We start from the raw sequence: 26,981 nt of genomic DNA, 5'->3' as shown, positions 1-26,981 counted from the left end.
CACAGCGCTGCTTAATTCGCAGCTGCTGCAGAATGCCTTTCGCAACCTTCTGAACAAATGCTGAGCCGTTATCTGAGCTAATCTCTGCTGGAATGCCAAACCGAGGAATCACCTCTCTTACCAAAAACTTCACGACCGTCTCTGCTCCCAAATCCTTGGATGGAGTTGCTTCGACCCATCGGCTGAAACGATCAATCACCACTAGCATGTACCTTTTCCCTTGTACTGTTTTAATCATGTCCACATAGTCTATGACCAATGACTTAAAGGGTCCTTCTGGCACCGGAATGTGTCCCACTGGTGTCTTCACACCCTTTCGCACATTATTCTGTGCACAGATTTCACATTGACCCATCACTTCATCAACCATTGCATGCATGTATGGTGACCAATACCCTTGTTGTTTTACCTTTTTCACTACCTCTCCCCTGGCACAGTGATACACACTGTGAACATCAGAGATCAGCATTGTCAGCAGAGCCACTGGTGCCACCAGGAGACCCTCCTGTGATCTCCACAATCCCTTCTCGTTCTTCACGGCGCCTCTCCGCGTCCAGACATTGTGCTCCCCCACCCCTGCTTCCTGTTGCATTAGAATGATGTCTTCTGGCGTGACAACTGGCTCCAGTGACACCATCGGTGCCAAAACAGCCACCTGGCATCCTGATGCTACTTTCGCTGCTTCATCAGCCGCGTTATTACCTTTACTGACCATTTCGTTACCTTTCCGATGTGCCTGACACTTTATCACTGCCAGTTTCGAGGGGAGCATCATGGCTGCAATCAGCTCCCTCACTTGGACCTCGTGCCGCACTGGACTCCCGTCTGCCCTTCTGAACCCTCTCTGCTTCCAAACTGCTCCAAACAAATAGCAAATACCATGAGCATATGCAGAATCTGTGTACACATTTGCAACCTTACCCTTCGCCAGTCGACATGCTTCCGTTAATGCCTTCAGTTCAGCCAACTGTGCCGAACATGGCTGTTCACACTTCTCGGCCTTCACCGTCACAAAGTCTCCGCCTTCCTGCTTCACCACTGCAAAACCTGCATGATTACCCAAATGATCTCTGAAACATGAACCATCCACAAAGTAGGTGACATCAGCCCGCCCCAGCGGAGTTGCTTCTAAATCAGGTCTCAATTTGGTGTATCTCATAGTTTCTGCTACACACTCATGTGGTTCTCCTTCAAACTCGAGTGGAATGACATCTGCCGGATTCAATGTAGTACACTTCTGTATTCTCACATCAGGATATGTCAACAGATGCATAAACTGCAAACACCTTGCCTGAGTCACAACATACTTTCCCTGATTTATTAATTCTGAGATGTTATGGTGTGTCATGATGTTGACTGGATACCCCATTGTTATTGTGGATGCTTTCTCATAAGCATACTGCACTGCGGCCAACCCTTGATAACACGGTGGCCAGCCTTGTACAACATTATCCAATTTTGTACTGTAATAAGCAATAGCTTGTTTTCTTCGACCACTACACGTTTCCTGCATCAATACTGCAGAAGCGTACATGTTGTGTCTGTTTGAGACATATAAGAAAAATGGCTTCTCATAGTCTGGTATTGCCAGTGTTGGTGCTTTTTGCAAATCCTGTTTCAAACTTTCGAAGGCTAACTTAGCCTCGCTGGTCCACTCCAGTGGTGCTTTCAACCTTTGGTCTTTGGATTGTTTCATGATCCCTCTTAAGGGAGCGCATTTAATTGCATAATCTTCTATCCAATCTGCACTGAAACCTGTCATCCCCAAAAAGATCATCATTTCCTCGATTGTTTTTGGACATGGTGCTTTACTTACTCCCTCCAAGTGTGTTGGGGAAATAGCAATCGTTCCCTGCGAGATTACCCTCCCCAGATAATCTACTTTAGGTTGACAATACTGCAGTTTCGATTTAGAAACTTTGTACCCTCCCTCTGCCAGCCTCTCAAGGATCTTCATAGAGTCCTGATGACACGCCTCAAGTGTTGGTGAGCATAGCAAGAGATCATCGACATAGCGTAGTAGGCCCTCTAGGTCCTGTCCAAGGACCTGGTTAAACACATGAGGGCTGTGTTTAAACCCTTGAGGAAGTCTGGTGTAAGTGTACTTCTTACCTCTGTATGTGAATGCGAACAAATACTGGGATTCCTCAGCTAGAGGAACGCTGAAAAATGCAGAACATAAATCGATTACTGTGAAAAATTTTGCATCAGGAGGCACGTTGGTGAGGAGTGTATATGGATTTGGCACTTCTGCTGGCCAATCTTCCACAATCGCGTTTATCATGCGCAAGTCATGTGCTAACCTGTATTTAGATTTGTCTGCCTTCAGGACTGGAAATATTGGAGTATTACACACACTGACTGTCTCAACCAACACTCCTTTTCCTACAAAACCTTCTACCGTCCCACTTACCCCCTCTTCTGCTTCTGGCTTGAGTGGATACTGAGGACGATTAGGAAGTTTAACATTAGGTCTCAATTCTACTTTCACTGGATTAGCCGATTTCACCAAACCAACATCGGCCTCATTCTTAGACCACACTTGGTTTGGGACATGAGCTATCATTTCTTTCAACAAATCATTCTCAACACTTTGTGTCTCACTTTGCTTAGCTGTCTGGACTGATTGGTTCGCCAATGCCATAACAGCCTGCGGTTTCGCCACTGCTGATATGCTGCATAGGATTTTAATCATTGTGGCATCCTGTGATTGGAAAATTAACGGATTCTCTGTTCGCTCCCACTTTACTCCTAACGCTGTTTTCATCATGGGCCCCACATCCTTTGCTTTGAAATTCTCATTCACCAACAAAGTAACATGTGGAGCAGATTCTGGCACATTGTACCATTTTGAAATAAATGCATTTGATTCCACATTCATGGCTGCCCCTTGTTCTCCAATGATAATGTATTGAGTTGCCAAATTTATCTCAGAGTGTTCCGTTTGTTTGTCCCATGGCTCTTCGAACTCTCCACTTTTTGAAACATCATAATACATTGTACAATGATAATCGAGCGTGGGTTTCCTTGCTTTAGGGCACTGGGCTTGAATGTATTTTTCCCATTTGTTCCAAGCCACTGTTACTGGCTCAGAAATGTCTCCCAACCAATAGATTCTTGCTGTGTCTGCCTGTGTTGACTCCGGAAACTCCAGACCTCTTTTATCCAAGATTATGCCTTGCGGTGAACACCAAATCTTAATTTTTAATTTGCACAGAGCATCCCTCCCCAGCAAGTTAAGGGGAGTCTGAAAAGATACCCCGATTGGCATCCTGATTTCATTTTCCCCTGTGGAGATGCGCACGGGGGCGGTCATTTGTACTAGCTGCTTAATTCCCGAGAATCCTATTGTCTCAATAAATTTATTTGACATGGGGAGGTGTGTGGCATAATGTTGACTTACACAAGTGTAGGTGGCTCCAGTGTCCACCAACATTGGAGTTGGCTCATCCTCAATTAGAACCTGCAGCATCGGTTCTTCATCAGCTCCCACCATTACGACTGGAAACTGACCCTCCCCTCTAGGACTCTGTGGGCACCCCTAATAACCAAAGTTTGGACTCACCCATGGGCCTGCCGGGCCACTTGATCCACCCCGCGGGGACTGGCCGCGGTCCTGCCGCACATTCTGATTTCCTGGTGCCCGCGGACATCTGTCAGCAAAGTGCCCAATCTCGCCACAAGCCCAACATGCTCCCGAGGACCTCCGTCTCCCAGCTGTGACTCTCCCGAACCCTCTCTGGGCTCGATACTGGCCTCGTCCTCCTGCCCGTGGTGTGTATGGTGGTTGCGGGTAGGCTTGAGGTGTGACGGGTTGAAAGGGTGCAGGGGGTGTAGAAGGTGTAGAAGGTGCAAAGGGTGGAGGTACCTGTTCAGTGGTCCCTGGTGTCATCAGGGCCTGGCCTCCTACCTTTGGTCCTTCCAACTGCATCTGTGTGAGTTTCCTCTGCAAGTTCTTATCCTGCTCCTTCCGTTTCCGTTCACTTTGCCTGTATTTGTCAATAGCATGCACAACATTATCCCGGAATGCCGCATGCGTCATTGATTTCAACTCTACCACATCCTCCAGCCTCGCTCGCACTGAGTCGGGCATGGCTTCTAGGATAGAGTCTCTGAATACAGAGTTGAGCACTGTGTTTGGTTCAATGTCTTGTTCCAGTTCTTGTTTCCATCTTTCCAACTGGCGTGCAACGTACGCCGCTGGATTATCTGTATCCAACAGTGTGTCGCTCTTTAATGCTTTTGGATCCGTTTTCGTAGGATACTCAGCTCGCAGAGCTCCCCACAGTGCAGGTCGATGTACATCGAACCCAATTCCATCTGCTCGATGGCCCACCATCCAGTCATTCATACTGTTTCTCAAAATGCCCTCCATGGTAGTAGTTCCAAAACACCTTGCCCACACTGCCTTGATGTCTCCCACAGCCAACAGTTTACCCACAGTTTCTTGTTCAAAAGCTCTTATCCATTTGCTTGCACCTGTGTGAATGTCCGGCAGTCTGGCAACCAGCCCCGCTAGGTCGAGCATCTGCCACGGCACATACTGTCCCTGCATCCCATTCACCAAAATCGGAAAATTACCCGCAGTATATTTCTGTGGTGCATGAATATTTGGTCGGTATCTTAAATTAAACTCTCTGTCCCTGCTTTTCTGCTTGATTTATCTCTTGCTGTAAATCAACCATGGAATGAGCATGCTCTATCCAATATGAATCTTCTGCAAGTTTCCCCTCATATTCTGCATAACAGTCTAACCCGTGTGGTGTCTTCCTGGCCGTACTACAATGTTTGGGAGGCCTTTCATGTACCATGGATTTTTCTTGTGACGTCCTTTCCTGTAGTATGGACTTTTCTACTATGGGAGTGGTGGTACGATCTAGGTGTACGGCTTTTTGGTGATCTGGGGCCTGTTCCGTTGCTGAAGCTGAGGCTGTTGGACTCCTAACCTCTACAACAGATAGTGGTTTCGGATAACCTAAGGCCTGGGCTGATGTTGAAGCTGTTGGACTGCTGTGTTCCGTACAAGATGAACATTGATCACATGATGGTTTTTGATCTGACGCTGCCTGATACTGTGGGGGGTTTCCCCTTGCAACCTGATCTGAACCACCGACAGCGCCTGGCTCAGGAGCTCCCTGACTGCTCGAAGCCGCTGTTTGTGGTTCAGGGCGTACATAAGGTACTTCCTGATTTTTCATCTCAAAGTCTCCTTTTATGTTCATCACCCCTGACAGTGTTGGATATAGTCCTGCAGACTCATGCTGCTTGACCTTCTCCACTACCGGCTGTTCCCCCCTCAGTATGGCTACGCCCTCCTTCAAATTCCTTCTGTAACGACGACCTTCAGTTTCAAAGAAGTGCAAAATTTCTAATTCAAGCTCCCTCTTTTTCTGTCTCTTTTTGCTTTTGTTTTTTGATTTGTGATCGTTGATTCTTTGTTCCATAACTTCACAGACAGCTACATCAAAAGTGCCATCCTTTGGCCAGGATGGGAACATATTTTTGGTTCTTTTTTCCCATTTTTGAGATAATTTTTGAATGTCTTTGTAACGTCCTGGATGCCTAGCGCTAACGATTATTGTTGGTGTTACATCCATCGTCTCACCTAGTTAGTTCCCTAGAACCGGGAATAATAATTATTATTATCCCTTCCCCCCCCTTTTTTTTTTTTTTTTTTTTTTTTTTTTCAAACAAATTTTGAAGACCAATTTCTAAATTACCTAATTATTCAACTCTACTGCTTATTTAATGCTCGGCTAAATTTAGCTTAGATGCAGCTAATTATTGGATTGGATATTATCAATGCTACTGTTAAGCTAATATAGCTCGTTGCTATTTTGATTCCTAATTAGGAGTTAGGTTCTTATTAGCTTATTGTTAATGCTATTGTTTGCTATCCAATGCCAACTGCTGTTGGTTTCCCAGCTGTTGTTAATGAATGCTAGCTTATTGCCAATTAAGATTTAAACCAATATTTGCCTTATTGCTATTGTTGATCAATGCTAATTGTGTTTCTGATCAATGCTAATTATGGCTAACGAAATGCTAACAAATGCTAACAGATGCTAACAATGCTAACTATTGCTAATCAATGCTACTTATTGCTAATCAATACTAGCTTCCTTGTTGACCAATGCTAATCGAATGCTAATTATGCTAATCAATGCTATCGATTGCTAACCAATGCTAATTTATGCTATTTAACGCTAACAATTGAACCAGACATAACAATTGAACCACACCCAAACTCAAAATGGCGTTTGTCACACTTTGTAACAAGTTAAGAAAAAGGAAGAAATACAAACTTTCCAGCTGGACAGAGAAAAAAATACAAAACCAAACGACACATAAAATAACCGTTGCACTATTCTTCACCTCAAAATGGCATTTGTTAAGACAGAGAAAGAAATACAATTTAACACGCTGTGGACAGGGAAAATACAGACCAAAAGATACAGAAACAATGCATAAGCGAAAACTCTCTTTATCAGGAATGTCACATTCACGTCGAACGACGTGATGAATCGATGGCCTATGGACAGAAACTCTCCCTTAGGAATTGCGAAACCCTCATTACTCGACTGATAACAACTCCGCAATTAGCACATTACCTAAAGAAAACTAATAATTATTACAGTTCAACCATAAATTGCCCCTGGAAGACACAAGGAAAGAAAGTGTGATCACACACGAACATTTGCAGCAGCAGGAAACTCTCAAGGACAGTGCATGCGCCCACACACCAGCCGCGGGAGCGCGCAGCACCCTCTGTCCCCCTGAAAGCCAAAACACCTTCACTTGCCTGTTGAGAATAGAACTTTCGAAACTTAACACCAATCACAGCAGTATTCAATAATAACAAGATGCACTCAACGAAAATATAGAGTCTTAAAGAAAGAAACCCACAGCGTTTAAAAATAACAGCACATTTCTGCAACAACACCTTATTTCCCCAAGTTATTAATGCGGCAACTATCACAATTAAGCAGATTATACCAATGAAGCAAATTATGACCATAAAGCCAGTTATAATAATGAAGCAAATCTGAGTGTAAATTAAAATACTACGAATACTCAAAAGTCAAGGGATGAGATGAGTTAGGTTAGAACCTTGATTTATCACACAAAATAATTTTCCTTTTTCTTTTTTTTTTTTTTTAGATTCACATAAAACATCAGATTTCACACCCATTTGACAGACACAGACAGAGACCGGTCCCACACACTCATACCAAGTCAGTCGATCACCAAATCGGTCGATCAAAGTTTTGTGTCAGTCACCGTTCAAATCTTCACATTTTTAAATTATCAATTTCTTTCATTTAGACTTTTAATTTTTCAGGAGATGTTGGTGTCGGCAATATATGGAATACAAAATGTGTTTTCCCTACAAGCCTTGTGATATGGTTTCTTGACCAATGCAGCAAATGCTGACGTGTATTTATCAGCTTCGCTGTGACCTCTTAATAAAAATCTCCTGTGGCCAATTTCATAAACGAATTTGACTTTTCTTCTCCAAATGTCTTTATACTGAGGTCTCGGATAACTCCAAAGAGTTCTAAGCAGATATATAAAATGATATAAACATATATACTTAAAATGTGCCCGTATAGAACTGGAATTGACTTTTTCAGAGTTTTCTTGAACTGCCGTTTTGATTCCACCTCCAAACTTTTATGTTCGCAAGTCAATCAATTACCAGCATTCGTCTACTCCTTGACTAGTGAAAATAATTTTTCACATATATTAATGACTAATGCAAACCATAGTCCCACGGTAGCCCGAACCCCCAATGCATTAAAGGTCGGCCGTCGGCTCTATGACATCACTATGGACGAGTGATAAACACTCTGCCCGCTCTAAAAGCGTATTATACTATTCCAGTTTAAACTCATCGATTTATTTCCCTGCCCGAGCATGAGCGACTAGTCCTTCTTAATTATCACAACAATACATCAACACAATAGCCCGACCAACTGCTCACAGCTGTCTGCTTTACAACTCACATAAGCTGCTGTTCACCCAATTTTTATCCCAATTCACACATATGGCACCTCTTGGCCCAAAATTTCCCAACAATTTCAACAGCCCCCCTGCGCAGAGGTAACAATGAGATGCTTACCGAATATACTCGCCCTTCTCCCGTGTTCTTTTAAATTTGTGGAGCTGTCGGAGGCCCGTCACCTGTACACCACCAACAGACACCGCCGCTTTCAGAAAAAAAAGGAAAAAATATGTCGTACCTGCAGGTTTAACGACTGATCTCGGCTGTCGGCGCACAGAGGACGCGTCCCGTCCGGCTCCAGCTGCCAAAATCTCACGCACTCGGGGTCACCATTATCTATCGGTTAAATGTCAATTTCTGTCAATCACAGCATTCTCTTGTTGTTCTTAAGTTGTTTTCTTTAAGTGCTTTAACACATTTTTGTTCAGAGTGCTTTGTAGCCCACAGTATGACAATTGTTGTCTCGTTTGTCTCCATGACGAACTGCCGTTAGGCGCCAGGCTCCGTCTTCGGCGTTGGTTTTCTTGTCACAGTTTTCCCTCTCGTATAAGCGACTTGCCAGCTCCTACCCTGGGTTGTTTCTCCGAGGTTTTCCTTCCTTCCTCCTAACATGCATGCTTTTGGATGGTGGGAGGAAGCCGGAGTACCCGGAGAGAAACATGCAAACTCCACACTGAAAGGCCCCAGTCAGGAATTGAACCTGGAACCCTCATGCTGTGACAGTGCTAACCACCACACAACCGTGCAGCCCAGTATGACACTCAGTGGGCTTACATGGCACTGAAAGGATCGGATTATTGGCTAAATTACAATAAGACTGAGTTATTAAGTGCATGTAGACACCTTAATCTGACAAGAAATTGGATTGGATCGGATTAAGACCCCGAGATAACTCGGTTGAAAGTCAAATTAAACGTGTTTGCAGACGGTGAAGCACGTGGTGAATTAGACTTTGTTTTCTGTGCATGCTCGAGATTTTTTTCCGGGGTCGTGACCCGGGAGTCAAAGGAGACGATATTACAGCTCATCACAGACCAAATGTAGAGGGACGTAGCTTCATCTTGCTCTTCGTTCGCCATCTTTGTCCAATGCCTGAGTTTGTTGTTGTTGTTGGTGGTGAAGAGGTTAACAGGAAGTGGCTCTATTAGCAATAGTTGAACCTATCATACCGGGGTATGACATGCTTTGTGCCTCTGATTCGATTCATTCACCGCCATATAGCCAAGGAGAATTACCCTTGCTCAACTCATTCTTATTGTAATCAAGCCAATAGTCCGATCCTTTCAGTGCCATGTGACCCCACTGAATGATGCAGGAGAATACCTTTCATATTTCACGTTTAATGAACATTAAAGACATACAATGCAAATATTAGACTGTAGTTAATAGGGAATGTGATGAACATCTTTAGAGCTGATATAAAGTGCCATTCTAGTTGCAAAATTATGAATCTCCACCTAAATATGTCCCCGTGGAGAGCTGGTACGACCTATGAATACGTTTGAAGAATATTTAACCTCTACATGATGTGCAAGTAACTGCATGTAAAATGTAAAAATGCATGCAAACCAAATGGCAAAGCAGTTTCAGTAGAGTCGTGTTATTGACAGAATGAAAGTCAAAGACGTTTCAAACTCACTTCACGAACTGCTGAGTGATTAAAAGCGCTGAGAGTTTCAGCACCATCCAACCCACCCCTTGAAAGCTACGTCTGCTCTGGTGTGGAAGTGTTCATCTAAGGCACTTTAGAGGGCACTTGTGCGTTGATTTTAACAGCTTCGGCACTCACCACAAGCTTTGGTTTGATCATGGAAGGTTTATTAGGTTTACATAAGAAACGATACCAAAAAAAAATGTATCCAGTCTTGAAATACAGCTGCTTTCAAACCCTCACATTAACTGCGAGTGAGCAGAGGGTAGCAGTGAGGAGGGGGGAGTTTGTCATACATGAAGTAAAACACACTACATGCTCACAGATGTTGACACAGCAGGGTGGTTGTGAATCAGGCCAAAAGTCCTATCTACATTTAGCTCCCGGCTCCTGGCTGCAGCTGCACGTTTCTCTACCATTTTGTTATGACAGTGCACATGACTGAATGCGCTGCTCCACGGCGGCTCCACACAGCCAGGTTAAAAATATCAGCAGGCGTTCCCTGGACTGCTTGAGAGCTCTGTGAGCACATTTCTACGAGCGACTAACACATATTTGTGACTTGGGAGTGTGTGCAAGTTGGTATGTGATTACTGGGTTTGTGTCATGGCACACAGTTTGCACATGTGTTCTTAAATTAAGGGGGGTTAATTGTGGCTAGAAAAATGGAAAACCGTCCCACAACTTGCAATACTGGTCCAGATCTCTGGTTTATTTCTGGCTCTGTGTGGCCAAGATGTGCCATCCAGTCTCATTAAGACGTGCGCACTGCACCACAAACAGAAATCCCTGCCTTTTAATAAAATCCAGACTGTGCCTTGCCTGTTTTTACAAGGCTAGTGATGCCACAGTGGGGCAAATTACAACTGAGCCTTTTCCTTCACCATCTAGTCAGCTTTTGCCTGCAAAAACTGCCAAAAAACTGTCCCACAACTCCTTCATCTCCTCAGCGCGAACGCTTTCTGCTGATTGCTTGTTTGGTAATGTGGTATTCATGTTTTACCTCATAGCCAAATAACCAAAAACCTGATCAAAAGGAAGTTGTACCACACGGCGGCTCGTCCTGCGTACCTGCACTATATTACACTATACTACTATATACTTGCACTTTTACTTCACTGATTATTTAGTCTTTTCAGTCACTTTTAAGATCATTTGTTTTCCATTCTACATGATTTTTCCATACAACATATAATCACTGGAAAAAATCTAAGTCTTACCAAGTATATTTGTCTCATTTCTAGTCAAAATATCTCATTACACTTAATATAAGACACAACTGCCTAACAAGTACTATTTCAGCCAGATATAGGGACTTGTTTGAAGACAATACATCTGGAATATCTTGTTAAATGAAAAAGTCTTGAAAACAAATTGTTTTGAGTCGGATTTCATATGGAACAAGCTTTTTTTGACATTTGAAGAGGTTTTTAAGCTAATTTCAAGATCACTTTTAACTCAAAAGTCCCAAATATCACATCTTATTTCAAGAAATCTTGACAAGCCGATTTTCACTAGTTCCACTGGCAGATTTTATTTTGCTTATTTCAAGCAAAAAGTCTTGTATTTGTTGTTTTTCTTACTTATTTTTGGAGGGGCATTTTTTCCAGTGTTCTGCCAACATTTCTCCTTACAAATGATCGGCTTTACCGACGACGGAGGATTTCAGGTGATTTTTGCCCCCATGCGAGCCACATACACGCTCGTCCCACCCTGCTGGATGAGTTACGACCTCCGGACTATTGGCTGCCTGTGATGTTTGTTATCAGGAGAGGAAGCTCTTTTTGTTGTCACGCTTTTATGGCCGCACATCTGTCAAATAAATGGTAAATCTGAAAAAGCAACATAGAAACTCTCCACTGATTAGATTTTTAATTATGAGTTCAGGATCCACTAATCCTAACCTCTGGTGGAATGCAGGCTTTGACCTCTTCACCTTTAACCCCTGCCGGGCTGATAAGGCTCTGCTGGTAGCGATAGTGGCTCGCAGGCAGCGCCCTGCAGACTCTTTGAATGTGAGCGCTGACTGAAGTGACAGCCGCATCGCGCACACATAAACACCAAGCACAAATGCACAAGAAACCCTTTACAAGCAGGCGCGCACATGCACACCTACGCCATGAATGATAACAGGATGAAGCTCCTGAAGTGCACATAAACACACTTATCCACTGCTCTCAAAGGTCCTGATTGATAGACTTTTTCTCTCTGGATTGTCTGTCTGGCTCCTCCTGCAGAGAGCAAGAGGCCAAGCTGCTCCCTGCTGTGCTTTCAGACACGTTATTGACAGAGCAATAAGTTACAAGCCAATAATACTCAGGGCCCTTCGGAGAAATGATCCGTTGAAGCCGATAAATGATCCAGTTGGCTACACATCATTGTCACATCATTGCTATTGTTTTCAAATGACTCAGCTTCATGTTACTTTATCAAGGCTTTTCCAGTTATTGTTTCTTTTGTTGGAGTATAGGAGAGGAAAACGGTGACAATTCCAACGACAGTGTAACATGATGGGTTTACTTGCTGACTGTTCCTTTTCTAAACAGGCCAACAAGGGGTTAATAAACCTGCCTTAATGGGAACAGTTTGAATGAGAAAAAGCTCTTTGATACATAATATGATGGTTACATGTGAGTAAGACTGTCTCTAAGGAAACTTCCTGTAGGCTTCAGTGTTTTTTTGGGATATTTTCAGCCCAATATCACCAGAAAACCATCTGTTGCACAAAGGCTCGTGGCAATGGAAAGTGGACATTATTACTAACGAACATGTATGGAGACATAGGACATTGGTGTGCAGATGAATCCAAACCTACGCTGTATCTTTGTAGGTAACATTGTAGGGAAAGTACAGTCATTTTTGTAGCCTTTATTGTGCAACTGCAGCATTTTGTGCTGTGGTCCAACCGCTATTTACTTTATTATTTCACATTCTGTTGTAGAATCGGGTCGTCATTGTTACTTTGATTTTGAATTGTTGCATCGTTAGCTTTAGGCACCATTAAATACTGATAAATACTATGAGGATAGGGTTGGAAAAGGGCTTGGGTAGTCTGAAGTTACCCTAGAAAACAACACGAGAAGTTGGTTTCTGCTCTTCTCTGAATGAAGGAATCAAACTTGTCCACAAAAGCAATGGCGTTGTGACCACGTGCACGTGACTACGCTTGCATTCACTGACCGAAGGCAGCCACTGTAAAAACAGCACAAAGACAAACAATAATGGCGTTGATCTATGTAAAAACTAACATGAAAAAGCTTTTTTATCAGTCTGCTTAATTTCTCACACGTCAAGTTGACAAACGAGTGTTAAAAACTGCGATCTCTCATTAAAATAATGACTTAACTGGTTAAAATCCAGCGCAGTAGCACAGCAGAACGCTCATATAAATAAAATCATGTTGTTTTGAGGTAACTTACCATATTAGCCACAGCCTTGACTTTAACAGAAAGCTGTACTGGCATCAACAACCAATGCAAACACTCATTAGCCTGCAACAAACCATTATAACACATTTAGAGACGACTCGAACACAGTGTTAGAGGCTTTCCTCCTGTGTGCCGGCTCAGAATCCAGCTTCAGATCAGAGTAATTATGGAGTTCTCTCCATCACTGAATGGATTTTCCGATATTGACGTCCATTTATCAGACTCCATCTTAATTTTTTAGCATACTTTTCTGTGTGGGCAGATGTTCTCAATGCTGGAATTGGGTTTTCCCTTTAAGTATCTCCACTCCAAACACGTGCACGCACATCTGCCTTTGTAGAGCAGCCAACAGCAACACCTCCAGTTGCTTTGATTACAAATTAATCAATTCATTGATTCATTTTACCATTTTTAAACATGTTTCAGCTTTAACATATTTCTGTTAGACCCTTCTGGGTTTAACTTGTTCTTCTGCATCAACAGAGGCAGAAAATGTGACGTGCACCTCCAGCATTAAGACTGGAGGTGAAAAATTAAGCAGACCTGAAAATAATCTATTGTGTTCTAATCAGTATAATCAATACATCGTCCCAAACGACAACAGATTGCATCAATGGCTGCGAAGGAAGTAATATTTTCTAATGAGTCCACCTCGTCAAGCTGTCAGACGTGTTGCTGGCTGACTTGATGGGGTCACCAGTTTAAACCCCCCTCAGAGGGCTTAGCTCTCGGACAGGATATGAGCACATATTAAATGGCTTTCTCTGGTTAGTGACATTATTGCTTTCGCTCGTTGTTGGCAGGGGTGCAGACTGATTGATTTGATGAATGCCGAGGAAAGACTTAAAAGATTTATTTGAACAAACAGCAACTGCACATGTTGCAATTCCTCTACTTTCTCTCAAAGTATCATCATCACAGTGGTTTTTATTAAAAAATCAGGGCAACAGCTCCACGATCCAAGATGATTAAGATTAAGCAAAATGATTTTACTAATTTCATTACTTTTATTCATCATTAAAACAATCAGTAGATTGTTAATGATTTTAAGAAAATAAAGAAGCAACTCCGAGTTGTGCAGAATATTTGCTGAAAATGTTTCTCCCCGTTTAACTGGCAACACATTCATGAGTAAAAGGTTTAACAAAACAGCCAATAAGCTGAAAAAGAGCTCCTGCACACTGTCTCTAACTAACTAACTAATCCTCTGTATAAAGGTCAAACTGGTTGGGAGAAAGCTTTGCTTCCAGCTGTCCACAGGCTTTGCTGCTCTTACTGGTTATGACTACTTCTCAGTAGTCTTTGTAGATAAGGGCGTGGAATAAGGCTGACCACTTTATTCTTCTCTGAACATAGGGTAGAAGTCATTCTCATATGCTGAATGTGATGTGTGCAGCCCAAAATATGTGGATCCAAACACTTCACATAATAATAATAATAATAATAATAATAATAACTTGGACTTATATAGCGCCTTTCAAGGTACCCAAGGTCGCTTGATTCATCAGCTTGATTATGTTTTATCAACGTGGAACATTTTCAGTTTGGTGTCACACAACAGCAGTTTCCTCTTTTCAGGGTGTGAACAAACCATTTTCCTGTTTTTTTATTTATTTAATTGTTTATCAAAGAATTTATTTGCTCTGTGTTGTTATAGGTTTGTGAATTTAGTGTTTAATGATTGGGAGATGATCTTTCTGGGATTTTCTTCAGATCTTGCAGGATCGCAATGATCTACTCTGAATGTCTTTTAGTTGGGAATTTTCAAAGTTTAGGCTCTTTTAGGCTCCATTTTTTCACTGGTTTGGTAAAAACATTGTATTAAACGTCCCTGAGCATCCCCAGCTGGTGGTTCTGCACTGAACTGCAAAGCCCGCCTTTAACAGCGTAAAGTCAAACGAAGGCCTGTAAAACATTCATGGCAGAACTGTTGCATTGTACCTGTCACTATCCATGTGTTTTTCTGTTTAGTCTGCCATTTCCTCACCTTTCCTGCCAGTCGTCAGCTCCACTCCCTTCACCTGTGCTCATTATCCTCAGCTGTACCTTCTCATTAATCAGTATTTAGCCTCCCAGCTTTCTTCATTCTTTGCCAGATCCACCATTGATGTTCCTCTTGGTTTCCCCGTCGGTCTTGTTTCTGTTCCTCGTAATGCACGATCTGGTTTTTGTTATTTTCTTGTGATTTTTCATTCCTATTCAAAATGAACCGTTTTAAGTTACCTCCTGGCTCCAACTCCCTGTCTGCACCTGGGTACCCTTCCTCACGTCCACTTCAAACCGTGACAGTATCAAATCAAATCATTGAAGCGGGGAGTGGAAGAAGCATTAAAAATACATAAAAGAATATAAAAAGAAACAAATGAAACAATTTAAATGAATTTAAAATAAGCAACAGTCCAGATAAGTTAAAAGATATCGTGCAGATTTCATGCATAGAGAAAAGAAATGTTTTTAACCTGGATTTAAAAATGTCTAAATTTTACAGTACTGCATCATATTTCCCATTTTAACCCAAATAAAATCCTGATATTACACTTGCATACGGATCCTTTAAGTCACCATAAAACAAATACCTTTCTATCTGATTAAACCACTGTAAAATCCTGAGATTTTAGATGATATTTGGTTGTTAATTTATTTATGTCATCACTGAATCGTCAAATATCCCCTCTAGTAGGTTTCAGAGAATTTAAAGTTGATCCATGGCAATAGTTTTTAGTCTTCTACAACTTCTACAATATTCTTACAACACAGAAACATGTTGCTGCTTAAACAGGTAAAAAAACAGGCTTCAGCTTGGTGACGTTTCACTCTGCATATCCCGAATAATGCTTTAAAATATGTTCCTCGCACCTTGGAGACATTTTGCCACTTTTTGTGACACTTGATGTGTTGGGGAATGCGGTTGGGCGAGAACAAACATGACAAGACCTCACTGATTAGGCGAGAGAAATGTCGGGAAACCTTCTAAAATGTAACAAAAACTTGAATCTGTCATAAGCATAAGAAATGCAAGTGCAAAGGAAATCCATTTTCAGTGCCTTCACGGACAAACTCTTTTGTATTTGTAAGATTTAAACAAATCTAGAGCTGTTCTAGAAGATTCTACAGTCAGCAGATTTATTGGTGAGGGTGTCTGGAAGTGTTTCAAAAGGCTTATTCTCAAAGTTCCAAATAACTTTGGTTTTCTAACATCTAAATAAACATAATACAGTGAAAAGATTCAGGGAGTCTGGGGAAATCTCAGTGTGTGAAGGCCAAGGCTGGAATCCACTGTTGGATGACCTTCAGGCTCCTCAAGCGGCGCTGCATGAGAAACCGTCATGCCAACATGATCAATATGGCCGCGTGGTCTCAGGGGTAGCTTCAGAAAAGATTTTTAATTGAACACAGTCCACAGCTGCATCCAGCATCCAGAAATGTAACCGGAAAGGAAGAAAAAGCCATCTATCAGTTCTGAGTTTTCTGGACACAAGCTCGTATTATTCAAGTCAAGTCAAATTAATTTGTGTAGCACATTTCATGTACAGAACAGTTCAAAGTGCTTTACATAAAATAAAAGCATTGCAGCGGGGAGTGGAAGAAGCATTGAAAAGACATTAAAGAATGTAAAAAGAAAGAAAGAAATCAATTAAAACGATTAAAAACAAGCAACAGTCCAGATAAATTCAAAGATATCGTGCAGATTTCATGCATAGACACATGAGAAAAGAAATGATTTTAACCTGGATTTAAAAATGTCTCCATTTGTTGGAAGTTTAATCTCCACTGGCAGTTTGTTCCACTTGTTTGCAGCACAACAGCTAAATTAGATAGACAGAAAGACGGTGGACACGTGTTATGTGATCAGATGAGTCCATGCTTCAGCTGCTTTTGGGAAAAAATAGAAAATTATCTTTTTTTTTTTTACATGGTAAGAATGAGAAATCCAGACTCATATACGTGAAAGATGCAAAGCCAGCAGAAGTTGCAATTGCAGCTGTTTAATGTGATTGTGTTCATTAAACACATAGAATACTTGTAACAGTAGTAAACATGTCATTTATGTCCTTTTTTAAAAAGAAATGCATTGATGTGAACAGCTGAACGCTTCTTAATACATTCAAACGACTCTTTTTGTAGGACGTTATGTCGGAAAAGCTTTTTTTTAAAACCCTTGTATACTTTAAAACCAGGAAACCATCCCATGCTTAATACAAAGGTGTGTATTTGAGAGATATGTTACCATCAGGGTGACGTCAGGTTTCTTTCAGCAGGACAATCTGCACGACTTCCAACAGGCTTCCAACGACTCTCCTATTGAAAATATGTCAGTAAAGGACACAGATTCCCCTGAAAAACTGTTAGTATCTATCAAGGGGTGTCGCGATATACCAGTATTAAAATAATTAAACATTGACATATTAATAATGCACAATGGGATAATATCGTCTTTTTAGTGTGTTTGATTTGACTAAAAAACACAAAATCAATTAATAAAGATAAATTTGTCTCAAATCGACTTATTTTCTGTTGATTTTGCGATAATATCGTTATAATAAATGCTTTTGTAAGCAATAATTGTGTAGTGAAAATCAGATATTGTGACAGCCCTAATGTCTTAAATTCCTAGAATAGAATGTCTTCTATTCCTGGCATAGCATGGAATAGAAAAGTGTTAATTAAAAGTAATGGTGATGTAAAATAACTCTGAAAATAACTTCCTCTGTACTTGTGTCTGTTAAATTAAAGGTTGTAATAAAACAACCGATTTCACATCTTATCTGAAAAGTTCCTTTGTAGATGTTACATCTGATCAGTTTTAATTGAACTTAAAGGTGCATTAAAAACTCTTCGCACGCATGCCCGACAAAATCCCAGCATCAGTCGCATAAAGGGCCCCTGCTGCTGTCACATGGAAACCCCATTCGGGTTGAACCTGCTGCTGACACCAGCGTGACCCTTTAATCGACATCAGCTCAGTCAGCCTTGAGGAAATAACTTGTCTCGCTGCATCCTCGGGATGACTTCTGTCTTTGGCTGAGAATGCACAAACAAATGAACATGCCAATCATGTCCTCACAAGAACACGCAATCCTCTGACCTGTGAAGCACAAAGAAAAGTCAATCGGATATATAAGTGGGTTATTGTCGATGCTGCTGTTTGTATACCAATTACAACAATAATGTAGACGATTGTCTAAAAAAAGCTATAGAACGAACAGGCTAACACAAAATTCAGAACAAAAGTTGAGTGAAAAAATGTTCTGAAGCTACGCTAACAATAAATCAAGCAACATACTGCTGCACGTGACACGATGATGACAATACAGTCATAACAACACATTGCAGTGTGTCAGTAGCATCCTTACTCTGCAGGGCCGTGGCGGTAATCAGATTAGCGGGGTTAAAAGCTCTGGTGGGAGGAGGTGGGGCCCACATTTGTGTGAATATGTGTGTGCGTGTGGGCCCAACAAGAGAGCAGATGTTACAGGCCAACAGCCAGGCTCAGACCGTCTGTTTCTCTGATTTATTTCTCTGTATTTCTGACCCAATGAGTGATTGTTTGTCTGTCTGTTTCAGGGGGATAAAGTTCAGGACAACCGAAAAATGTCATCAAATGTTTCATAAGTGGTCAAAAAGTTATTTTGGCTAACACCTCAGCCATTAAACAGAACTAAATGTGCTCAAAACATTGAAAAATACATGTTTTTTTTAATAAAATGTCCTCATGAAAACTGTTGACAGTGAGGTTTTGGGATATATTGATAACTGAGGACAGTCTGATACCACTCGAAGAGATTTTAACCTGTTAGCCAACTCTGTGCAGTGACCAGCTGTTTCAGTCCTGTTTGTATTCACAATCCTTTTCATGTTTATTTCCAAGAACTTCCTTGTTTAAACTCATAAATTGTTGGATTTCCTGAAACTCATTGAATATCATAAAGTTTTTGTTGCCTTTAGTGATTGTTTTAGAGAATTAGTGCGGAAAATGATCTTCAAGTCGAGTAAGTTTTATTCAGGTCGCCAGAAACAACAAGACAAACTTAACTTAAAGCTTCTTAACTTAAAGCAACGCCATGAATAAGGCAAGGCAATTTTATTTGTAGAGCACAATTCGTACACAAGGCAATTCAAAGTGCTTTACAGCAGGGGTGATTTTAAATGTGGGGGTGTTCCAGGGGTGGCACATGAGCGCCACATCAAGCCCATAGACCCGACGCTGAAGTTGGCATCTGATTTGCGAATTAAATGGATGGGCATAAAGGGCCATTTCACTGCATTTTTTGCATTTTGATCGCCCTAAACTAGGTCCTGTATGGAAACTACAATAGTTACCCTGCTCAAATCTGGATGGAATTATTCTAAAAAGGCTGCAGATTCATTAAAACCTTGTTTGGGATTTGTGAAACCTTTCTCTGATTAGTAAAAATGCAGAACAGGGCCATTTTACTGCATTTTTTTGCATTTTGATCGCCCTAAACTAGGTCCTGTATGGAAACTACAATTGTTACACTGCTCAAATTTGGATGGAATTATTCTAAAAAGGGTACAGAGACTTTAAAACACATTTCATGATTTGTTAAAACTTAATTTGGTCATTGAAAATTCAAAGAGGTGAAATCATCTTGCTGTAAAAGTGGGGGTGTCGAAAAACACGCCTATCCCCCACGGGTGCGACGCCCCTGCTTTACAGCTACATAAAATCACAAGAAGGCAATAAAATCATTCCAAAAAAACCATAAAAAATAATCATTAATTGCATGAAATTAATAACGTTCCTAAAACCCCTTAGACTTGGAATAAAACGGCAGGAGCCAAAACTTTCTTTGGTTTAACTCTCTGACAGGATGACCTAATGTAAATGTAAATGTATTTTATTTATACAGGCCTTTACAAACAATCATTATGATGTAACAAAGTGCTTTACAGTAGGTAATAAATAAAGAGAAGAATAAGTAAAAACAAATAAAAACAATAAAAGAACAGTGAAAGCAATAAAATACAACAAAATCGAATAAGATAAAAATAAGATAAAAGTGTCATCATACTACTGGGTATTAGGATAAAAGTCTTATTTGCGACGGATCTGGTGTCGATGAGAGCCATGCGAATGTATCAATCAACCTGATTATAATCATAAAACCCAATCAAATATTCCCAAATATTCCCAAAAATACCTGTTCCAACTTGTTGGACATTATCTGGGTTAATGTGGTGAAAAATCAGCTTAAAACCACTTGAGCTAACCCGCCATCTTCAGCGCAGCATTGTTTGGGAGGTTGTCCCGTGCTGTCCTCCACCTGAGACACTCCCCCTACCGCAGGCTTTGTCTCAGTCTGTCTCAACAGGGCTGCCTCCGTCTGTCTCCTCCACACGTCTCCAAGGCTCGATACGCCTCGGTCACCCCACGCCGCAATGTTTAGACAAACCGAAAGAGACAGAGACACGCTGGCTGTGGCAGAGGGTGATGCTGAAATTCCTGCCGTTTCATTCTCTGTAACTAACCCTCATGTTTGTCTCAGAGGCTTTAAGGCTGGACCCTTAAATCCCAGATGAGTAAACAGATGATGGACTCAATATGTGGAGAACATAACAGTGGATAAGAAATCAAGGCTTGACTGTCAAATTTTTTTAAGGGGCTCCTCATTAATGCAACATTATACTCTAAATAGTAGAAGAGCTTTGTGTGGTCATTTTGAGAGATTTAACTTCTCAACCACATAATTCCTTCATAAAGGTTTATTCAACATAGCGTTCAGTGTTTGAAATGCTTCTTAATGTCTGTCCTGATTTGAAAAATGACCACAGTGATCTATTTTTTAAACACTTACCACATATATTAACATGATTCCCACAAGCAACCTTATTTGGTTTCGTGAACGACCGCTCTGAGAGGGAGCACAAGAAAAGCTCTCAGGGAAAATGTTGGCGGTTGAAGCTCTTACTGAAGAGGGAATCCAGTGTTTTACAACACCTAATGTTAGTCCTTATCAGATTTAGCAACAAAAAAAAAGGAGTTGAAGGAAGCAGGGATGCAAAGAAAACAAAACTTTGATGAATTATATGACAAACTTAAGCGCCTCGAGAAAGAAAATCCCAAAAAGTCCAAATTTAAACGCATTTGTTGGAACAAATGTGTTGGGAGAACAATATTCTGACACATAAACACACATTTAAAAACTTTGACTTGTGCAAAGGATTGAAGGTGCTTTCAGAACAGAACGGAGACAGAAGCATCCTCAAATTTTTGACCTACAAAAGAGATTTTCAGAGATTTTATGACCTGGGATCCTTCCCTGCCTTTAAGAAATGCTATTTTCTAGCATCCTGAGACTGTGTACTGAGTGGGAGTTACTACAAACCGGAGTCTTACACAACCCCTATGTCAGAAAAATGCAAAAAAAGAATACCTACCCCCCCTCAAATGTAAGTTTTTCCAGACTTTGCACAACCCTACCTCAAGCATTTGTCGGCCAGAAAACCTCTGGGTGCTGTTGGTCAGGGCAAAAAGGAAACAGTGGAGCTTTATTTTGGGCAGAAAACAAGGAAATCAACAACCAATGCAAACAATCATTAGCATGCAACAAACCATTATAACACATTTAGAGACGACTCAAACACAGTGTTAGAGGCTTTCCTCCTGTGTGTCGGCTCAGAATCCAGCTTCAGATCAGAGTAATTATGGAGTTCTCTCCATCGCTGAATGGATTTTCCGATATTGACGTCCATTTATCAGACTCCATCTTAATTTTTTAGCATACTTTTCTGTGTGGGCAGATGTTCTCCATGCTGGAATTGTGATTTCCCTTTAAGTATCTCCACTCCAAACACGTGCACGTACATCTGCCTTTGTAGAGCAGCCAACAGCACACTGGAAAAAATGCCCCTCCAAAAATAAGTAAAAAAACAACAAATAAAAGACGTTTTTGCTTGAAATAAGCAAAAGAAATCTGCCAGTGGAACTAGTGAAAATTGGCTTGTCAAGATTTCTTGAAATAAGATGTGATATTTGGGACTTTTGAGATAAAAGTAATCTTGAAATTAGCTTAAAAACTTCTTCAAATGTCAAAAAAAGCTTGTTTCATATGATGTGTGACTCAAAACAATTTGTTTTCAAGACTTTTTCATTTAACAAGATATTCCAGATGTATTGTCTTCAAACAAGTCCCTATATCTGGCTGAAATAGTACTTGTTAGGCAGTTGTGTCTTATATTAAGTGTAATGAGATATTTTGACTAGAAATGAGACAAATGTACTTGGTAAGACTTTGATTTTTTCCAGTGCAACACCTCCAGTTGCTTTGATTACAAAAAGGTGATCATTGATTCAAAATGGGACGTGCACCTCCAGCATTAAGACTGGAGGTGAAAAATTAAGCAGACCTGAAAATAATCTATTGTGTTCTAATCAGTATAATCAATACATTGTCCCAAATGACAACAGATTGCATCAATGGCTGCGAAGGAAGTAATATTTTCTAATGAGTCCACCTCGTCAAGCTGTCAGACGTGTTGCTGGCTGACTTGATGGGGTCACAAAAGAGATTTTCAGAGATTTTATGACCTGGGATCCTTCCCTGCCTTTAAGAAATGCTATTTTCTAGCATCCTGAGACTGTGTACTGAGTGGGAGTTACTACAAACTGGAGTCTTACACAACCCCTATGTCAGAAAAATGCAAAAAAAGAATACCTACCCCCCCAAATGTAAGTTTTTCCAGACTTTGCACAACCCTACCTCAAGCATTTGTCGGCCAGAAAACCTCTGGGTGCTGTTGGTCAGGGCAAAAAGGAAACAGTGGAGCTTTATTTTGGGCAGACAACAAGGAAACCTGGCTTCTTAAAGTAGCTGCAGTGATGGTGGCAGCAGTTGTGGTGGCGAACGCGTCCGTGCCATGGCGGCCGATGCTGTTTTGGGTCACTGCGACTCCCCCCGTCTGCCTGAAGCATGGATATCATCGGTCCCTCATCTGCTCCTTCCTCCGCCCATCCATCATCAGTCCCCGTGGCTTCTCATCAGCCTCCCCGTGCACGAGCATATGTTTGTTTTCATGTGTGCTTTTTAAATAGACATCCAACCATGTTGTTAGTGAGTGTGTGTGCATGTATTTACAGTGCAAAAAGCAAATCCTGCACCCTCACAGACGAAAATAAACCCTTCATGTTCAGCTCCTGTCAGAACTCTGGACCGTCTCCAGCTCATTTTCTCCCTCTGGGATCGACTGTTTGCCATCCAAGTCGATACTCTTCTCGGCTTCACTTTTTCAATAGCCTGACTCCCCAAGCATGACAGAGACATTCCCTTTCAGATACACTTCAAAGGAAATGCCAGATGATATTCACAAGGGCGCGTATTGATTCTCTTTCTTTCATTCAAGGGGGGAATCACTAATGACTGGGCTTTCAGTTTCTGCCTGCCCTGAAGTCTCCTGGCCGAGCCTGACTCAGGCATGAGGAGAATCTTGGAGTTTTTTGGCTCCTCCGTGACACTGTGATGTCTGACCCACTTTAGGTTTCTGACTGAATAAAAAATGTGTTTTTCCCTTATCATGAGGAGATGTGTTGCCTTTGCCATGGAAACTGAAGGAGAAATCACTCAAAGTTAAAATTTTTTTATAGGCTTTTTTTTCTATTGTTGTAAACCAGCGTCTAAGATTTAAGAGGCAGAAACAAAACAGATGCAGTTATGGTGAAGCAGTGGTGTTTCCAACCGCATTTCTGACACACCCATCAGTTTAGCCTTGATTTCGTTGCTTTGGATCCTTCTAAACAGCGGGACACAGAAGTAGTCATTTAACCCCTAAAGCCGGGGTGCCGTTTATGTTCAGGGACAAATAAGACTTGGCCTCACTCAGCCCTTGATGATAGGATGATTTAGTCCCAGAGTGAAGGAATGTATTTTTTTGTGCATCAGAAGTTGAAGCTCTCCAACAGAAGCCGGTATTCTCCAGCTGTTGTCTCATGCAGCCTGTGACGTGATCAAAGAGGACGGCTGAGCTCTATCAACGTTCTTATCATCCGATGCATGCCACTTTTCAGGGGACAGATAAGCTTCAACAATTGTTGCATACCTTTGTGTTTGTTTGCAAAGGGGACAATGGCCTTCACTGTAAGAAACTGCTGCAAATTCATGGTGAATTTACACCATTTTTTTTTTTACTGTATTTCCTTTAAAATACTATCAAATTTACATTTACAGTTTACGCTACCAGTCAATAAATTAGTAGTTTCTGGCTCATTCTTACTACATCCCACTGCTGGCTGACTGATTGTTGGATTTATCACAATCCCCATTGTCACATGGACTGATAAATTTAAACTTGTACATAAATTGCATCCTTTCGGTAGGTACTCTAGCATCAAATGACACCTTGGGCAGTTAAAAGGGGTTAGAATAAAGGACAGTACTTTACAGTGTTTACAGTGGACATCAGACTCTTGCAGGAAACAATTCTGACACTTTCTAAGCTTTGAAGCTTTTCTGAAGCGGCAAACAGCCCCAGAAGTGTGGTCCAAAGCCTGTTTGCCCATCTATTACAAGGAAATCACGACAACTTACACATGGATTTACAGGAAAAAGTCAATTTGTATGGTTATCCACCCCGAGGCTTCTTCACAATATTTAAATCTTGACCATGAAACCTGTGGATACAACAGCTTTAAAGTCAAATCCTTCAATTCAGTTTGTGGTCACAACAGATGAGTTTAAATGTTGGAGGTGTTTGCTCTCAGATTTCCTGCAGACTTTTGAAAGTATACAACGCTCACCCTCTCAGGAAGGTTTCCCAAAGTGATGCATACTGTAACTGCACCTATAGGTCAAATGAGTAATGCGTCATACCCGTGTGGAAAAAAAAAAATACTGCCAACATTCCTTCACATCATTGATGTTATTCTTGGCGTTTGGAGTACATTCTTACACCTTCACTGGACCCTCTGTAGACCACTTTGGTGCTGTACAAGAACAGTCGGCTTCTATATGGCACTGACTGCTCTTTCAAATATAAACACGCACAGCATATACAGACAAGCTCAAAGCATGCTTTCAGTCTATGATTTCTGTAAAGTTATATAGATTAGATCCGACCAGAAAGAAGCTCAGTCTTCAAAGTAAAAGATTGGACACTGATGATGGAAATACTCACAGTAAAAACAGAAGGTAGAATAGAAAATGAAAGAAACTAAAGTATTCAAATCGTTATAGTGCAGACAGAAGGAGAGGTCCAACCACTTCTCTGACAGTTGCCTGAATAGTTGGATCAACACTTTGAGTTTGCGTTTGTCTGCAGCAGTTATACTGAAAACAGATTCATCAGACATGCATCACATAACCCAGAGACCAACTAAAGTGATACATCTGTGAAATTTACTCTGGAAAAAGGGGAGCTTCAAATTGTAGTGACTTAAAGAGACATTTTAAAAAAGTCTTTGGAAATGTATCTATAACTTCCTTTTTTCTATTTCAAACTTTAAGGCCACGTGCACTATGGGGCCTCGGGACATTGCTGACTTCACTGATATATGTCAATACATCTATTTAATTGTAAACTGTCTTTATTGTGCTCTAAACAACCAGTGCAAATGTTCCTTGAATAACGTCTAAAAAAAAAAAGGTGAAGATATTATTTTGAAAAGCCCAAACGGAAGTTTCCAGGCTCACCTCCTCTAACTTTTAAACTATTGAATCTATTGAGGAGGACCGCAGCCTGAGCGCTCAGATCAAACAGCGCGCAGACGGAGCGCGGATCCCCGCACGCACGCACGTTTGGCACGTCTCCTTCTTTCGGATCACTTCTTCTCCATCATGGATTCTCCTGGGAATCGCGCTCCCCTCTCCGCCGGATAAGGTTTTAACTTAACTCTCGTATCATGGGAATATACTGCTGGTGCGCGCGGCCCCGCGGAGCTACACAGTCTTAATGGAAACAATGTCACCGAAACAGGGGACCATGGGACAGAACCGGTCCGAGTCTATGACGGGAGAGAGCAAGCCGTCCCCCGACAACAAAAAGGTACCAGTGAGTGTTCTCTTTAGGGCCGATGGGATGGAGAAGCGACTCTTTTCTCAGTCTTTGAGAAACACTTCTGTCAGGGTACCATCCCTTTCATTTATTTTTTAACTGTGAGTTTACAGATAAAGCAGATATTTCCCCCTTATTACACCCTATTTGCGTGGGCTGTGATTGCCTCATTTCCTGTTTAATTTGATTTGATTGTAATGTTGCACATGTCAGTGGTTTTATTTGCGTTGGGAGCTGGGAGCATTGGTGTCACTCTTCATTGATTGATTTTATCCCTTAATTACGTCTTGTTTTGTGCTTTATTCAGTCTTAGTCCCAGTTTTCGGCAACTTTTACTGCTTTTAATGAATGTTTGAGAGGAGTCTTAGGCTACACGCTGTGCACGCTGGGAATAGGAAAACGGGTTCTAGATTCAATCTGTTTTGTGCAGAGATATTTGCTTCAGAAAAATTAATTGCTTCAGAATTTGAACATGTAAGAAAGGCGCATTCCACGTGGTTTCTTGTTGGTATTTTTCATTTTACCTGCAGAAAAAGCGCACACAGGAACAATTCTTACATCTCATATTAACCAAACAAAAGACAAAGATTGCAGCATTTCTTTAAATTTAAGAATTTTCTACAACTCTTGGTGGTTGGGAAAAGATACAATTTCACATGTAAATCCTCATCACTGACTTTGCTGTCAACGTAGAACTCCGCGGTGCCATCATATCTGCAGTTTAATCACACTTTAACATAAAAAAAAAAAGACGAGTCCACCTCAGATGCTGTTTGAACTTGTAGTGAACAGCGCCCCCATCCATCGGCTGTTTAAAAAAACCTGTCACTGCATCTGTCAGCAGGCTGGATGTAACACCAAAAATCAGTTTTTGGTTACCGCTGTGACTTCC

At 41.2% G+C, this 26,981-nt stretch overlaps 1 protein-coding gene across 2 annotated transcripts in view; it reads left to right on the top strand.

Annotated features, from left to right (window-relative positions):
• Positions 1–26,981, top strand: part of LOC142396865 (rho GTPase-activating protein 20-like) — a 75,740-nt gene that overhangs the window by 17,410 nt on the left and 31,349 nt on the right. The window contains exon 1 of one of the 2 annotated variants that reach the window (XM_075480044.1): positions 25,791–26,080. The exons of the other annotated variant lie outside the window; for it this stretch is intronic. Coding sequence (XP_075336159.1) covers positions 25,988–26,080 — 93 coding nt within the window. The 5' untranslated portion in view covers positions 25,791–25,987. Of the gene's footprint in view, positions 1–25,790; positions 26,081–26,981 lie in introns of those variants that run through there. 2 annotated transcript variants of the gene reach the window in all.

This window comes from Odontesthes bonariensis, chromosome 12 (genome assembly GCF_027942865.1).
Source record: "Odontesthes bonariensis isolate fOdoBon6 chromosome 12, fOdoBon6.hap1, whole genome shotgun sequence".
Classification (NCBI taxonomy): domain Eukaryota; kingdom Metazoa; phylum Chordata; class Actinopteri; order Atheriniformes; family Atherinopsidae; genus Odontesthes; species Odontesthes bonariensis.
Note: the sequence above shows the minus strand (reverse complement) of the source record. Positions and strands in the feature narration are given on the sequence as shown.